Genomic DNA, 18,046 nt, shown 5'->3' on the forward strand with positions numbered 1-18,046 from the left:
ATACATAATGAAAAATAGAACTTAAAGAGTTTTCAAAGTTTTTAAAGATATGATACACAAGGAAGTCTCCTTAGTATGAAACAAGTCTCAAGTTTTAGAATTTTCAACAAAAACAAAGTCTAATACTACCATATATAATTAGACATTGAACTTATGAGTTCTTAAAACTTTTAATTTAAATCTTCAAGCAAAACAAGCAAGCCTGGCCATGAAACCATCCTTATTATAAGCATTCATTTTTCTCTTTTTTTTCAATTCTATAAAGGAAAAAAGGAAATTATTTTCAAAACAAGGAAGGAAAAAAAAAAGAAAACCAACAACAAGCATGGTGGTTTAGTAAAGTTCAGCTATTATTCAATTACTTTGTTACCTGCGGCTTTGTCCAACTCAACCCATTTAAATTCCTTTCATTGACAGATCAGTCCAACAATGACCTACTTATACTCTTATTATTTTCAGGTCGCATTTGAGTTGTATTACTCCATTGTGTTAGAAATTGTCATCTCAATCTACATGTAAAAACAAGAGATCGTGTATTGTAACTTCAATAGATCAAATTCACAGAATTTTTTTTCCATCTACTACTTATCCAGTTGTTGAGCAATCTGGAATCCCTATAAATATTACAATCTGATGAACCCAAATTAGCAATAAATTCATAAGAAATCGATTAAGAGGTAAAAGAAATTCCTCTCGTATTGACAAAGGCTGCGGCTATAGTAGTTTTCTCAGTACAAAAAATACCACGACTCGAGGCTATCACTGATGCATTTATATGAAACTATAGACTCCTACACAATAAGCCCTATACGGCTTTTTATCTAATATGCTAGTAATATACCCAAGATAGCTACTGACTCCTAATACCAGTAATAAAGGGAATAATCCCATACAACTCCAACACAAATTGACCAACTAACTATGACATGTAGACAACTAATAAATAAACATTAAAGATTGGTTGAAATTTCGTACAATGCCTCCTCTAAACCAAACTCTTCAAGGTTGAACATACCCAACTTCTCCTTCAACTACTATAAAAGTAGTTTTTAATGTCAACTTCAATCTTCTTATCTTGAACCAACTCAAGTTTGAAGTGATATTTAATATCAATGTGTTTGCTGCGCCCATAAAAAAGAGGAATCTTGGACAACTCAATGGTCGATTTACTGTCACAATAAATTTTCGTAGGATCAACCTGGTTGTGTTATACAACACCAAGAATGTGACACAACCACAAATTTTGAGTTGCACTATTAGCTACTGCAATATATTCCGCCTCTGTAGTAGACAAAACTATCACCTACTACTTCTTCAAATTCCAAGATAACACCCATGAACCAATAACAAATGCATAATCTGAAATGCTCTTCCTTTCAACTGTATCACCTGCTAAATCACTATCTATGTAGCCAAATAACTCAATTGGGTCATTTCTTGAATAAAATATACCTATGGGTCCGTTTGGTTCATGGGATGACATAAGATTGAATTAATCATCCTGTGTCATCCCATGTTTGGTTGCATTTTATACATGGAATGATACATCCTACCTAACCGAATTAATTCCCTATTCATGGGATAAAATAATCCCATGCGAGAGATGGAATTAGTCATCCCAGTATGACTAACAGATAGGATGATAAAATTTTAGGCTAATTTACCCTTACAAAAAATACAAATTTATACTCTTATAATTATATAATCCTACTCTCACATGATAATATCATATGAATGGGCTAATTTGCCCCTACTAGTTAATTTTAAATTTTGAAACCAAGAGATAGATCTACATTTGATATGAAAACATCGAAGTCCAGTTCAATCGTCTTCATTGTCAAAAAGTCGAAATACAGAAGTGCAACTCTGCTGTCGAAAGTTGAAACAGAGCTCTGACTAGTCAATGGTATTTTGGTCATATCTCAGTCTATAGAGCTTCAAATTAGATGATTCTTAAGGCATTGAAAATCTAACTCAAATGGATACAACTTTCATGTTTTGCACAAGAGCTAGTTCGGCCTCCATCTGTGAGAAAATAGCAGTTGAAGTGGTGCCAAGTGTGTAGAAGTGAAAACGCAACTACATGAATACGTGACTTGAAGTTGCGTATTCCCTAGTCGCGTATTCCTGAATTTCAGCTGCAACTTGTGTTTTATTCACACAAGCTTTTTGACCCATTTTCCTGCAAGAATATTGGCGGAAACAGCCAAAGACAGCTGCAAATGAAGCTTTACAACTCATTTCTAACTTGTTTATGGGCTCAAGACATGGTTTAAAATTTTGTCTCTTGCAAGAAGTTCCTCTATATATAGAAGCCTTTGGAAGATATTTTAATAATTTTGGAAGGCTAAAGAAACTCGCTAAAAATGTAGTTTTCACTAGAATTTTCTTAGTTCATTAGTTAGAGTAGTATAGTATAGTTAGTGTTGTTTATCCTTCTTGTATTTGTAGTTAGATTCGAATGAAGATTGAGGAGCAAAGATGGAGAGTTTGAAACTCATGTGACAAGGATGACATCTCTCCTATCACTTTCTCTTTTGTATTTAAGTTCATGTTCAACTATAATACAAGTTTGGATCTTGTTTTCATGTTTAGTTAAAGTTTATGTCTAGAGTTATGGATGAACTTGCTATATCTTGTTAGTGATGTTTACTTGGTTATTTGATGATATTATTTTGAGCAAGTTATTTATCACTTTTGCTTGTCTAATTATGATTAACCAGTCATTAATTGTGATTATCTAAAGGTGTTGAGTTTGCAATGAGAATTGAAATTTAACACTAGTTCAAGGAAGTGATAAACCTAGGGAGTTCACTCATGAGAGTAAAGGAGCACCTATGTGGCTTCAGTGACTTGTTTCATGTAATTTCATAGAAGAAATGAGTTTGTAGTTAATTTCATAACCATGAGAGTAGGTATGGCTTAGTTACAAGTATAGTTTATTCACTACGAGAATAGGTTTCACATACATTTGGAAATTACGCCATAACTAACCAAGATAATAGCATTCACTTAACCGGTAATCTCATTTGCAAGAGGAGTAAGGAATTTCATATCTCTAGGAGCTTTCTAGTATTATTTTCCTTACTTTTATGTTTATGGTAGTCTAGATAATAAAGAAATTCAAAAATCACTGGTAATTAAAATCTTCCCTGTGGGATCGATATCTAATACCCCTATGCTCAATAAACCATTCGTATACTTGTAAAAAATCGCGTGTGGGATATTTCGAATTTATAAATGTAAATTTTGATTGTGGATGAGCTTAATTGTATAAGTATACCCCACGCTTGTCAACTAGCTAATGGACTTCCGACCATTTTGATAGGGTTGAGGAAAGGTTAGCTGAATTAGCTTCTCACTTTGGTAGAATTCAAAATCAATTGCTTGATTTGTGTGAAATTATTTCTTCTAATGATATGCAAATTGACTCTAACATGAATGGTGGGAATGATGCATGTGAAAGTAGACATCTTTTTTATGATAATGATAATTCTAATTGTTGTTTCAATAAGAAAATGTCCATTTCACAAGATAATATCCTTGGAACTAATGACAAACTTCAAAAGATGAACATTAGTTATTCATATTTAACCCCTTTTGATAAGTGCTCTGAAAGTGTAGGTTCTAAAGATGTTATCTTTCAAGAAGGTCATGTGGACATTCCTTGGATGAGTAATCAAGTGATGCACATTTAAGATAATATCTACGAATCACTTGAGATTGGTAAGCCATTTCCATCTCTCACATCATTAGAACATGTGGCTTTTATTGTCGAGCCACCATTTGTTGATTCACCACGTCTTCTAAGGGTAGATCATGCATTAACTAAATTTCATTGAAAAATGAGGTTATATAGTCAAGCTAATGACTATAAAGAAATGCTAATTGGGATACAACCCAATATTTTGGTGATTTATGTTAATTTGGTATGATTTTATGTTTAAATTATGTGTAAGTTGTTTTGTTGTTCTTCATTTGAAAGAATTGGAAATGGAAGCAAAGATGGTCATTTGAGGTGAAAATGACAAACTTCGATCAAGGAACTCAACCTCTCGATTTGAGTAATTATTGTTTTTGATATGTTGAAAAGGGTTAGAATGCATGTTTGAGGAAAAAACCTGAGGAGCCCTTAAACTATTGTCGTTGTCATCTTTTGGCCCCCCATCTAAAATTTATTTCCGATTGATCCTTAAACAATTAAAAATGCATATTTTGAGGGCTTCTGATGACTTTAACCACAAATCTGACCGGAAGTAAAGGGCATTTTTGTCCGTTCATGTTTGCACCCTCGGGACCAGCAACTAAGTAGCGTAAAAAGAGATTGAAAGATGCAACTCTTCAATTCTTAAGCAAGGCAAAATCGAAGCAACGGAAATCCTTTCCAAAAATCGAGTTTTGCCCATTTGTTGAAATTTCATCTTCTTCTTCTGCAAAAGAAAGAAAAATTAGGGTTTTCTTGCACGTATAACATTGGAAACGACGAGGTGGAAGATGCCAAGATCAAATCCAATACCTCCAATGTGTGGCTGCGGATTGAGTACCATTCTGAAAACGTCATGGACTCCACGGAATCCAGGTCGAAGATATGCGGAATGTCCAGTTGCTCAAGTAATGGATAGCAGTAATTTAGTGAAGTTGTTAGTAATTGCTGAGGTAAGTTGTTAGTAATTGCTATTTTGTTATGAATTTGAATTTGGGTTAGGGATGCAAGTACTGGAAATGGATAGATGAAGAAATGTGTCCGCGTTCAGTGGAGATTATACCTGAGTTGCTTCGGCGAATCAATCAAATGGAGAAACAGCTCACAAATGCCGAAGAGTCTGCACAAAAGTGGGAGTGCAAAGCAGCAAAATTGCAGACAAAGGTTCGAAGGTTGGAAATTATGATGCAACAACATGCATCAAGGGAAAGGAAGTTTGCTGCAGCTCTTGCAATCACCTATGGCTTTGTGTTAGCAGGATTTGCAGTCTGGGTGTTTGGAAATTTAGGAAATAATCATCTATTGTAATTACCCCAGAAAGATGTATTATAAGCAAAGGAATGAAGAAAGTGGAACTGGAATGTAATATGTACAAATGTAGTTCATGGGTGAATGGAAAAGCATGTTTTGCTTTAATTGGACACAGAACGTATTGGAAAAGCATGTTTTGCTTTAATGATTGCATCATATTGGTTTATTCTGTTTTTGTGAGCAATGTACAATTGAAACAATGGTATATTTGACGTGTTCATTTTAACATGTTTAACAATGGAAAAGCTAGAATAGTGTAAAATTGGATTATGATAGAACATAGGGAAACCAAAAATCTTTTTGATTAAATACCAACTGCCAACATATAATTACATCATTAATACCAAGAGTCAAGCCACTTAATTAACAAACAAAAGGTGGTCCAACTGTATGACATCTACGAATAAACCACCAAAAAGACAAGTCATTTTCATGCTCGACATAGCACGAGATAAGTCATGTTCTGAAAGCAAAAGTAAAAGGGCATCCAATGCCATTGACTAGGCAACAAATCTAATAGTTAGTTGAAGATGAAGGCACACGTCCTCTTCCTCTTCCTCTTGCACCAGCACCCTCACTTTGAGTTGGATTGACATTTCTTCTTCCTCCTGTACTAGCAACTTCATCCTAATTTGGATTCCCACTTCCTCTTCCTCTTCCACCAGCACTTTCACTTTGATTTTGAGTACAACTTCTTGTGGATCTACCTTTACCCCATCTTCCTTTTCATCTTCCTACAGAAAAAGGAGGCTGCTTTCCAAGATAAGCATAGTTGGAGTTTATCCTTCCCTTTTCAGCATCAGTCAATGTATTGTTTTTCTTTGTCCTGGAGGCTTGATTCTGGGGTGGTTGCCGTTGCTTTTGCTGTTGTGTTGACTGATTGAAGGGTGGTGGTTGGTGTTGTTGTCTAGCCTGAGATGGCTGTTGTTGTTGGTTGTTTTGTGATTGATTATGCTGTTGGGTAGGCTGTCTAGATTGCTGTCCCTGCTCTTTATTTGCATGAGAAGATTCAGGTACACCCTGCTTTTCTCTCCTTCCCTGAAAGTGTAAATCTGGCCAGATCAATATGTGGATTAATGTATAAACAATGTTAGTGAAAATTCAAATTTCATACTCGTTTGGACTGTTGCTTTTCTGAATTTTGGCTTTGCTGTTACTGCTCAGCCCCTCTATCCCTTGAACAAGTTGCAGCATTGTGGCCAGTCTCTCCACATTTTCTACAGTGCATCACAACTATCTTGCGCAGCTTTGTACCATTTCCCTTTTCCTCTGTTATATCCCTTCTTCTAGCCTTTTTTGGCCTTCCAGGTTGTACACAAGCGACTGGAGGATCCATTTCCAAATGCTCAGAATTAGGCCAAAGTGAGATCCCACTAATTGGCTCCAAGACATTCTCATAAATTTTAGCAAACAACTCTCTTGAGTAGCATGGGGCTGTGAACTGCATTGGATTTCTATCAGACACCAGCATTGCAGAAATGGCATGAATACACGGAATCCCACTTATCTCCCAAAGTTGGCACGTGCATGTGTTTTTTCTGAAATCTACTGCATATTGAGCTGCCCGAGGACCTTTCACTTGGTAGCCATACAAACCATTCCAGATTGGCTCCCAAAGACAGGCCTGCTTAATTCTATCCTCAATCAATTCTTTGATTAGGGGCCCTACTGGTTCAGTCCATTTAGATATCCCTTCTCTTCTTTGTTGGATCCTCTGCATCACCTTCTCTCTTATTTGTTCAAGCATTGATATTATTGGTTTGTCTCTGGCTTCAAGAATGAACGCATTGAAGGTTTCACAAATATTGTTTACCAGCATATCACATTTCGTATGGACTGGAAAAAATGCCTTACACCAGTGCCTGGCATGAGGTGCTTTTTCCACCCATTTAAAGGCCTCACAGTCAAAATCTTTCATGTCTTCCATGGCCTTGTTGAACTCTTCCATACTTGTACTAGTGGCTATACCCCACATCTTGGATTTCAAAGCTTTGCCGGGATGTTTCTTTTTAAAATTTCTGTACATATGTTGTACACAATATCTATGCTCACTCCCAGGAAGTATCTCAGACATAGCTCTGTCCAATCCCTTTACAAAGGTAAAAAAACATGAGTCAACACTCAAACTGATAAATATGAAGGATATCGTTTCTATTGGAACAATTGTTAACACTCAAACTATATTGATATTCTTACCTTTTGTTGATCAGAAATGAAGGTGTAATGATGTTGATTGTCAATATTCAAGTCATCAGCAAGGAGTTGAAGGAACCATTTCCATTGCTCTCCAGCTTCTTTTTCAACAACTGCCCATGCAATGGGCCACCATCCATTGTTAGGGTCAACACCCATAGCTGTTAGTAATTGACCACGATGAGTTCCTTTAATATGACAACCATCAAGACCTATTAGTGGCCTGCAACCACTAAAAAATCCCCTCTTAAGTGGCCCCAAACAGCAATAGAATCGCATGAATGTTGGATTACCACCAGGTTTTCTGAATGGAGTGAATACAATTTCAGTCGTTGTACCTGGATGAGTTTTTTTAAGCTCCTCAGAGTACCTACCCAAAAGTTTGTACTGCTCTTCAGCTGAACCCTTCACAGTTTGGGTAGCTAGTGCTCTTGCTTTATATGCCACTGCTCTAGTGATTTTGGACCTGTACTCTTCATCAACTGTTTGTATTAACTCTTTCACAGGCAGTTGTAGGTTGGATCTGTACCTCTCTTCATACCTATTTGCCAACCACTTTGAGGTAATAGCTCTATTCTTCCAAGCATGGCCACAGTTTTCATGCTTATCATAGATTGACTTCACCACTAAGTCATTTGTGCCTAGACAATTTACTGTTGAGGCAAAAACAAACCACCTACAGGGGTGCTTACATTTTGCTCTAACTCTTTTTCTCTCATTTTTGCAAGGCTTCACAGGTTTACCATTAACAATTGCATAGTTTTTAAGAGCTTCTTTGAACTCCCTGCTATCAGCAAATCTTTGCCCTTTAAAGAATTTTGGATTCTTCATGTCCCTCTCTGGGATAAAGTCAATGAATTTAGGGATATGTCCTCCCCTTTCCTCAGATGACTCTTCCCCACTATCTAGTTGATCATCTATTTTGTCCCCATCAAATGCAGCTCCAACATCTATAGATTTTGAACCAAAAGTTGCAGGCTGTCTTGCTTTATTTTTTTTGCCTTTCTTTTGTGATTGTTGGGTAGGAATGTTAGAAGTTCCAGTCACATCTTCATGCTCCTGCTGCTGCCTTCCCACAGATTGCTGGTCATTTTATGTTTCATCTATACTGCCTGCATCCTCAAACATCAAGTCATCTCTGCAGAAATTATCATCAGCACTGAACTGCTCATTATCTGAGCTGCTGGTCGTGTCATCAGCAGCATCATTGTCTCTACCCTTACTAGTACCTACCCCTCCCACTGTTTTAGTTGTTGTCTTTTGTTTGCCACTTTCAATTTCAGCCTGTGAGGTTGGAATCTTTTCATTAAGAATGTCTTTCTGCACCTGTTTTTCTGTTAAATTTTCACCTACACTTGCACCACTTTTTTTTTTTATTTTGAGTTTCAGCATTCAAAGGCTTTTTGGTTAATACCATATCAGTACAAGGCTCCTCTATAACTCTGCCCTCATCATCTATTTCTTCTATCAAAACACCAGATTTTGGTGGTGCTGCATATGTCTCTACTGGCTCATTGAATTGCATTTTCAATACCTCTTCAATGGTCTTATGGTCACAGTAAACTTCCATCACCTTATATTCCTATACCCAACTACAGAACTGGTTAACATGTTGATCAGTTTGCAATTGCCTTAGTCCATCAGGTAGAACACTTGTCGGCTCAAGGTAATAGTACAACACAGCTTCCTCTTCCCCATACCCCAGTTTTTTTAACATTTCATTAATCTCAAGCACTGACATTCTATCACCATCACACAAATCTATATGATCAACTTCACCACCAGTATAAAATCTGTAATCCGAACCATTAAACTTGCCCCCATAGTGCAATCTAATAGTAAAATATTCACTCCCATGTTCTGTACAATCATGTATCAAATTAAAGTCAAAATTCACTATATTCATAGAGTAGTAAAAAATAAGCAGCAAAATTGCTAAATAAACAATTGCCCATGCAACATCAACTATTTTTTGTCAAACTCTATACCAGAAATTTCATTAATTTACTATTTTTAGTAAACTAATAATGGACCACAGATATAGTAGGACCCCATGCAACCTACCAACAGGACAAAACTCTCAGACCCTGTTTCCACCCAATTAATTTAATTAAACTCCACTATATCTAAGCCCCTCTCAACCAACATCTAATTCTTTAACAGCCCTTAAATTGTTCAATAATAACACAACAATTACACACACAAACCCCGACGATATAAGCTTACAAATCAAGAGGCACATTACCGTATACGAGATATGGGTCAAAATATGCATCCCTCCTTCTGATCATCCATTTCATTTCTCCGTCCATCTGTAGCTTTCAATGCAGAATTTCTCCCATGCAACCTTCAATAGCTGTAATTGAAAGATTATCTAGCCATTCTTATACTTTAGATGAAATTTCAACAAGAAATGGGATTTCAACAAATGGGCAAAACTCGATTTTTGGAAAGGATTTCCATTGCTTCGATTTTGCCTTGCTTAAGAATTGAAGAGTTGCATCTTTCAATCTCTTTTTACGCTACTTAGTTGCTGGTCCCGAGGGTGCAAACATGAACGGACAAAAATGCCCTTTACTTCCTGTTAGATTTGTGGTTAAAGTCATCAGAAGTTCTCAAAGTATGCATTTTTAATTGTTTAAGGATCAATCGGAAACAAATTTTAGATGGGGGGCCAAAAGATGACAACGACAATAGTTTAAGGGCTCCTCAGGTTTTTTCCTCTGCATGTTTTGATCATTTTATATGTGCATGTATTGATTATTTTGACAAAAGAATGATCTAGAATGCATTTTAAAAAATTGGGGTGAAGTGTGTAATTTTTAATTGGTGAAAATTTTCTGCAAAAAATTGCAGCTCAGTGATAAGTGTTTATTATAAGTGTTTTTAAGTAGAATTTTGTGCTTATTTTTTATATAAATTAGGATATTTTAAAATGTAACTTGCTTCCTAAACTTCTAAATTTTGTGAGTTTCGATTGAGAAACTTAATGTGCAAAGTTGGTTATATTTGTAGGAATGGATGTGAATTATCAATGTTGGATCGAGATGGATTCAATTCGAACTCATTAGCACTTGATTCAACGACAATTCGGAAAGTAGAAGAGCATCAAATACAAGTATTATTGGTGAAATGTATGAACAACACTTGGACATCTTGCAAGTGATATTAGTGATGAATTGGAGCAGAAAAGAAGCAAGAAAACGTACTAGAAGACAACACGTGACCTCAAATACGCGGGCTTATGTGCCCTATTGTAGGGTCACGTATTGTGCCCTGTATTTCTACAACTTGCTCTATTTTTACACTACTTTCCAACTGAATTTTAGCTCAAAATTTCAGTTGCACAAGCTCAAGATTCCTTAGGAAAGAAAAAAAAAAGCTTTATGTCATATCATTTTCCACTTTTTGACTCTCCTAACATTATACATGTAAGAATCATTGAAGAGAGAGGAAGTTCTTGACAGTAATTAGTTGTAGTTTTTTCTTCTTCTCTCTAGTTAGGAACTTGTAAGAAAAACTTGGAGAACTCATTGTATCACTTATTTTCAGGTAATTTTGTTTCAAGTTTTTAAGGTTTTCCATTATCCCACAATACAATAGAAGAAATTCTTGATTATCAACTTTGAATGATATATCTGCTGAGTATACCATTCTATACAAACCCATTTTGATAGGTGGCCACCCATTTATATTTAGTTCTCTCTTAAAATTTTTTACACTCTACCTAACTTTTAGAATGTAATCATATTTCATTCAAACCACTTATATGCAGAAAAATCAAAAGTCAAGATTGATTTAGCTACTGAGTGTTAGTTCGGAACCTTATTAAAGTGGTGGAAGTTTGAAGGTGCAAAGCGGAGTTAATTTTTTTCCAGAACCTTGTGAAATGTGTTTCATTGTTTTGTTTTTTGTTTTTTAATTAAAAGTGTTTCAAGATTTCAAGGTTTTCCATTATCTCACTATATAACAAAAGAAATTCTTGACTCTAAGCTTTGAGTGATATATCCGCCATGTACACCAGAGCATTCTACACAAACCTACTATGATAGGTGGCCACCCATTGAGGTTTATTTCTCTTTTGAAACTTTATATGCTCTACCTAACTCTTTGAAATGTAATCCTATTTCATTGAAACCATTCATATGCAGAAAAATCAAAAGTCAAGTTTGATTTATCTTCTAACTTTAAGTTTGGGACATTGTTAAACTGGTACAAATTCGAAGGTGCAAAGTGGAGTTAATCATTTCCTAGAACCCTGTTAAATGTATTTCATTTTTTTTAGGTAAATGTGTTTCAAGTTTTCAAGGTTTTCTATTATTACACTATACTGCAAAAGAAATTAGGAATGGCGACGGGGCGGGGATGAGGCGAGGGAATCCTCCCCCACCCCATGCCTCGCTACCCACTAATCCCCCTTGCCCCATCCCCGCCCTACCTCGCTTCCCCCAGGGAGGGCATCTGTGGGGCTAATAAAAATTTGTCATACAATTTCATTATAGTCAAATTTGAACAGAGGATCAAATACTTAAATGCCAACACATCATCAAATTATTATCCATTGTAATTTTATAATTGTAACCCATAAAAATAATCAAACAAAAGTTATTTGAATACAATCCAACATGATGAAATAAATACAATTAAAGTAGTCAAGTTTTCACTTTTGACACAAATACAATCCCTAAATTATTGTGTTAAGTGTAATTAGAAATTTAGTATAAATGTATTAGTAAATTTGATATAACTAATTAATAATTTCTATTAGTAGACATATATAATTATTAGTATTCGATAATATCAATTATATGACAAATACTAATATACATTATATAACACTTATAATTAATAATATCATTATTGTGAGTTTGTAACTAATTAAATTAAGGATTAATCTTTCCTACACTGACAGTGTATACACTATCAACGTTGGATGAATGACAACTATGCAAAATTTGAATTTGAAATTCAACTTTTGCACACATGTCATGAATCCAACGCTGATAGTGTATACACCGTCAGTGTAGGAAAGATTTACTCTTAAATTAAATATCATATATATAATTATATACATATACATATATATATATATACATAACTTTTTGAACAGGTGTGGGGCGGGGGTATACTCCCTCCCCGCCCATCCCATTTTTTAATGCGGGAAAAAATTCCCTCCTGCCTCGTTAGCCTATGGGCACCCGTTCCAATTGCTATCACTAAAAGAAATTCTTGACTATGAACTTTGAATGATACATCTATTGAGTATATCGCACCATTCTACTCAAACCTATTGTGATAGATGGCCACCCATTGATGTTTAATTTTCTCTTAAAACTTTTTATGCTCTACCTAACTTTTAGAAATGTAATCCTATTTCATTGAAACCATTTATATGCAGAAAAGTCAAAACTCAACATTGATTTATCGGCTAAGTATATGTTGGAACCTTGTTAAAGGGGTACAAGTTTGAAAATGCAAAGTGAAGTTAATCCTTTTACAGAACCTTATTAAATGTGTTTCGTGTTTTTTAGGTAAATGTGTTTCATGTTATCAAGGTTTTCCATTATCCCACTATATATCAAAAGAAATTCTTGGCTACGAACTTTGAATGATATATCTGCTTGGTACACCACACCATTCTACACAAACCTATTGTGATATTAAAACTTTTTGTGCTATACCTAACTCTTTGAAATGTAATACTATTTCATTTAAACCATTTATATGTAGAAACATCAAAAGTCAAGATTGATTTAATTGTTCTACTATAACCATTTGTAACTGCTACTTCCTCCATCCTATAAATATTGTCATTGAACAAATTATGTTTACTATCTAGCTATTTGTTTCTTCCTTCTTTGTTTTTCAGCTTGCCTTTCAACATACAAAATGGCAAAAGGTTCAGCTTTAGCATCCATCCAAATTTCCCTTGTGCTATTACTAGCAATCTTTGTTTGTTCAGAAGCTGATCTTCTTGACCCTTACTACTGCTGCCGTGGAAAGGAGACCAAGATTACTGTGTACCTTCAATTGTTTACAGGCGGACCAAAAACCACCAGTGTTGCAGTTGCCGGCGCCCCTGGTAGGCCCAGAACTCTCTCCGAATTTGGAACCATTTTTGTTAATGATGCTAACATGACAGAAGGCATCAGCTACAGATCTCCAACTATTGGTCGAGCCCAAGGCCTTTATATAGTTTCAGCCCGTAATGGATCCAGCTCACAGGGCTTATTTTCCCTCCTTTTCTCCAACTCACAATACAACGGTAGCACATTGGAATTCCAAGGACCAGGATTTAACTTACAAACAGGTGGTCCGACGAGTGAAATTCCAGTAATTGGTGGCACCAAAAAGTTTAGGCTTGCTCGGGGATATGGACTTTTTAAGATAGTTCGACAAAATCTGTCACTGAATAATACGGTTATAATGGGCAACATTACCGTAGTGTCCAATAATAAGTTTGAATAATAAAGGAAAAACCAATAATAAAGAAAGCCAATTACAGGCCATATACGTACTTGGCAGTCTATGTTTCACATGTACTTCTTGTTCACTCGACTATCTTAATAAGAAATCCATCTAGGAGGATGGGAAAAAATAACTAATAAAAGAAAAATAATAAATTAGAAAACCAAGTATAGATTTTTATCTTTATTGCGGACTTATATGTACTTGGTGATCAATGTATGACTTTTCTTCATGCACTTTTTGTTTCGTCAATATGTTCATCTTAATAAAAACACTATCGGTGTTCTTCAATTACACTTGGCTTCGCATTACATAAGCTTGTGAATGTGTTAAAATAAGATATTTGCATTTACTAATAGAGATGTGTATTGAAACTTAGATAAAATCTACTCCTAATTGTGGAATTTGCTTGAACTGATGGTGTACGTTGATTATTGCTTTTTACATATGCAAAATCCCCACTATAATGTTTTTGGAAAATTTTTTAACTATCTCCCCTGAAGTTTTTTATTATTACAACTACGTCCTCTAGGGTCTTAAAAATTTATGCTCACACTCCTTGATATTTTGAAAAGACTACAACAGTCTTCACAAAAACTTAAAATACTAAGTGACAATCACGTTGGAAAAAGGAAAAGGGAAACCCTTCTAATTAAGCTAATGCCTCCCTATCCTAAAAGTTCCAACCCCATCTAATGTAGCACGTTATATTTCATTCCCAGTTGTGGTGAATGGATTTTTTCTGAGTTCTGTGAAGAGCTAACCAGCAAGTAGCAATGCATTTGTTAAAAGAGATCTCTTCACAAATTAATTAGAAAAAAGAAAGTAAAGTCCAAGCACCAAAAAATCGTTCGAATTGTAAAGAACTACTCAGAAATTTTTAGATAGTAGGTAATGGTGATATTTGACTTCCTTTAGCATCTAATTTGTTTTAGAAATCAAATAAGGACATTACTTGTTATGTCGTGTTTAATTTGCATTGAAAAGAATTCAGCCTGAAACTGACACACTAAACTTTTGTATTATTTCGTGTTGTGTCATGACCTGCTTAATAACAGGTTAACCCAATCCACTTATTCATGTAACCCATTAGTTTTGCTATCGAAAAGGTTTTCAATGACAAAATGCACCATAAATATTTCAACAACAAATTAATCCAATATTGAAATACAGTAATACATAATGAAAAATAGAACTTAAAGAGTTTTCAAAGTTTTTAAAGATATGATACACAAGGAAGTCTCCTTAGTATGAAACAAGTCTCAAGTTTTAGAATTTTCAACAAAAACAAAGTCTAATACTACCATATATAATTAGACATTGAACTTATGAGTTCTTAAAACTTTTAATTTAAATCTTCAAGCAAAACAAGCAAGCCTGGCCATGAAACCATCCTTATTATAAGCATTCATTTTTCTCTTTTTTTTCAATTCTATAAAGGAAAAAAGGAAATTATTTTCAAAACAAGGAAGAAAAAAAAAAGAAAACCAACAACAAGCATGGTGGTTTAGTAAAGTTCAGCTATTATTCAATTACTTTGTTACCTGCGGCTTTGTCCAACTCAACCCATTTAAATTCCTTTCATTGACAGATCAGTCCAACAATGACCTACTTATACTCTTATTATTTTCAGGTCGCATTTGAGTTGTATTACTCCATTGTGTTAGAAATTGTCATCTCAATCTACATGTAAAAACAAGAGATCGTGTATTGCAACTTCAATACATCAAATTCACAGAATTTTTTTTCCATCTACTACTTATCCAGTTGTTGAGCAATCTGGAATCCCTATAAATATTACAATCTGATGAACCCAAATTAGCAATAAATTCATAAGAAATCGATTAAGAGGTAAAAGAAATTCCTCTCGTATTGACAAAGGCTGCGGCTATAGTAGTTTTCTCAGTACAAAAAATACCACGACTCGAGGCTATCACTGATGCATATATATGAAACTATAGACTCCTACACAATAAGCCCTATACGGCTTTTTATCTAATATGCTAGTAATATACCCAAGATAGCTACTGACTCCTAATACCAGTAATAAAGGGAATAATCCCATACAACTCCAACACAAATTGACCAACTAACTATGACATGTAGACAACTAATAAATAAACATTAAAGATTGGTTGAAATTTCGTACAATGCCTCCTCTAAACCAAACTCTTCAAGGTTGAACATACCCAACTTCTCCTTCAACTGCTATAAAAGTAGTTTTTAATGTCAACTTCAATCTTCTTATCTTGAACCAACTCAAGTTTGAAGTGATATTTAATATCAATGTGTTTGCTGCGCCCATAGAAAAGAGGAATCTTGGACAACTCAATGGTCGATTTACTGTCACAATAAATTTTCGTAGGATCAACCTGGTTGTGTTATACAACACCAAGAATGTGACACAACCACAAATTTTGAGTTGCACTATTAGCTACTGCAATATACTCCGCCTCTGTAGTAGACAAAACTATCACCTACTACTTCTTCAAATTCCAAGATAACACCCATGAACCAATAACAAATGCATAATCTGAAATGCTCTTCCTTTCAACTGTATCACCTGCTAAATCACTATCTATGTAGCCAAATAACTCAATTGGGTCATTTCTTGAATAAAATATACCTACGGGTCCGTTTGGTTCATGGGATGACATAAGATTGAATTAATCATCCTGTGTCATCCCATGTTTGGTTGCATTTTATACATGGAATGATACATCCTACCTAACCGAATTAATTCCCTATTCATGGGATAAAATAATCCCATGCGAGAGATGGAATTAGTCATCCCGGTATGACTAACAGATAGGATGATAAAATTTTAGACTAATTGACCCTTACAAAAAATACAAATTTATACTCTTATAATTATATAATCCTACTCTCACATGATAATATCATATGAATGGGCTAATTTGCCCCTACTAGTTAATTTTAAATTTTGAAACCAAGAGATAGATCTACATTTGATATGAAAACATCGAAGTCCAGTTCAATCGTCTTCATTGTCAAAAAGTCGAAATACAGAAGTGCAACTCTGCTGTCGAAAGTTGAAACAGAGCTCTGACTAGTCAATGGTATTTTGGTCATATCTCAGTCTATAGAGCTTCAAATTAGATGATTCTTAAGGCATTGAAAATCTAACTCAAATGGATACAACTTTCATGTTTTGCACAAGAGCTAGTTCGGCCTCCATCTGTGAGAAAATAGCAGTTGAAGTGGTGCCAAGTGTGTAGAAGTGAAAACGCGACTACATGAATACGTGACTTGAAGTTGCGTATTCCCTAGTCGCGTATTCCTGAATTTCAGCTGCAACTTGTGTTTTATTCACACAAGCTTTTTGACCCATTTTCCTGCAAGAATATCGGTGGAAACAGCCCAAGACAGCTGCAAATGAAGCTTTACAACTCATTTCTAACTTGTTTATGGGCTCAAGACATGGTTTAAAATTTTGTCTCTTGCAAGAAGTTCCTCTATATATAGAAGCCTTTGGAGGATATTTTAATAATTTTGGAAGGCTAAAGAAACTCGCTAAAAATGTAGTTTTCACTAGAATTTTCTTAGTTCATTAGTTAGAGTAGTATAGTATAGTTAGTGTTGTTTATCCTTCTTGTATTTGTAGTTAGATTCGAATGAAGATTGAGGAGCAAAGATGGAGAGTTTGAAACTCATGTGACAAGGATGACATCTCTCCTATCACTTTCTCTTTTGTATTTAAGTTCATGTTCAACTATAATACAAGTTTGGATCTTGTTTTCATGTTTAGTTAAAGTTTATGCCTAAAGTTATGGATGAACTTGCTATATCTTGTTAGTGATGTTTACTTGGTTATTTGATGATATTATTTTGAGCAAGTTATTTATCACTTTTGCTTGTCTAATTATGATTAACCGGTTATTAATTGTGATTATCTAAAGGTGTTGAGTTTGCAATGAGAATTGAAATTTAACACTAGTTCAAGGAAGTGATAAACCTAGGGAGTTCACTCATGAGAGTAAATGAGCACCTATGTGGCTTCAGTGACTTGTTTCATGTAATTTCATAGAAGAAATGAGTTTGTAGTTAATTTCATAACCATGAGAGTAGGTATGGCTTAGTTACAAGTATAGTTTATTCACTACGAGAATAGGTTTCATATACATTAGGAAATTACGCCATAACTAGCCAAGATAATAGCATTCACTTAACCGGTAATCTCATTTGCAAGAGGAGTAAGGAATTTCATATCTCTAGGAGCTTTCTAGTATTATTTTCCTTACTTTTATGTTTATGGTAGTCTAGATAATAAAGAAATTCAAAAATCACCGGTAATACTTTATGCCTAGAGTTATGGATGAACTTGCTATATCTTGTTAGTGATGTTTATTT

At 34.8% G+C, this 18,046-nt stretch overlaps 2 protein-coding genes across 2 annotated transcripts; one reads left to right on the forward strand and one right to left on the reverse strand.

The window, feature by feature from the left end:
- Positions 1–6,167: 6,167 nt before the first annotated feature.
- On the reverse strand, positions 6,168–8,777 carry LOC140015242 (uncharacterized). The gene is made up of 4 exons (XM_072067163.1): positions 8,622–8,777; positions 8,317–8,491; positions 7,211–8,157; positions 6,168–7,103 (listed from the first exon to the last, which is right to left on the reverse strand). Exons 1-4 carry the CDS (start codon positions 8,775–8,777, stop codon positions 6,168–6,170), a joined length of 2,214 nt encoding a protein of 737 aa, XP_071923264.1.
- A 4,319-nt stretch (positions 8,778–13,096) lies between these two features.
- LOC113714135 (dirigent protein 2-like) lies at positions 13,097–13,675 on the forward strand. The gene has a single exon (XM_027237931.1). It carries the CDS (start codon positions 13,097–13,099, stop codon positions 13,673–13,675), a length of 579 nt encoding a protein of 192 aa, XP_027093732.1.
- Positions 13,676–18,046: the final 4,371 nt, after the last annotated feature.

Source organism: Coffea arabica, chromosome 10e (genome assembly GCF_036785885.1).
Source record: "Coffea arabica cultivar ET-39 chromosome 10e, Coffea Arabica ET-39 HiFi, whole genome shotgun sequence".
NCBI lineage: Eukaryota > Viridiplantae > Streptophyta > Magnoliopsida > Gentianales > Rubiaceae > Coffea > Coffea arabica.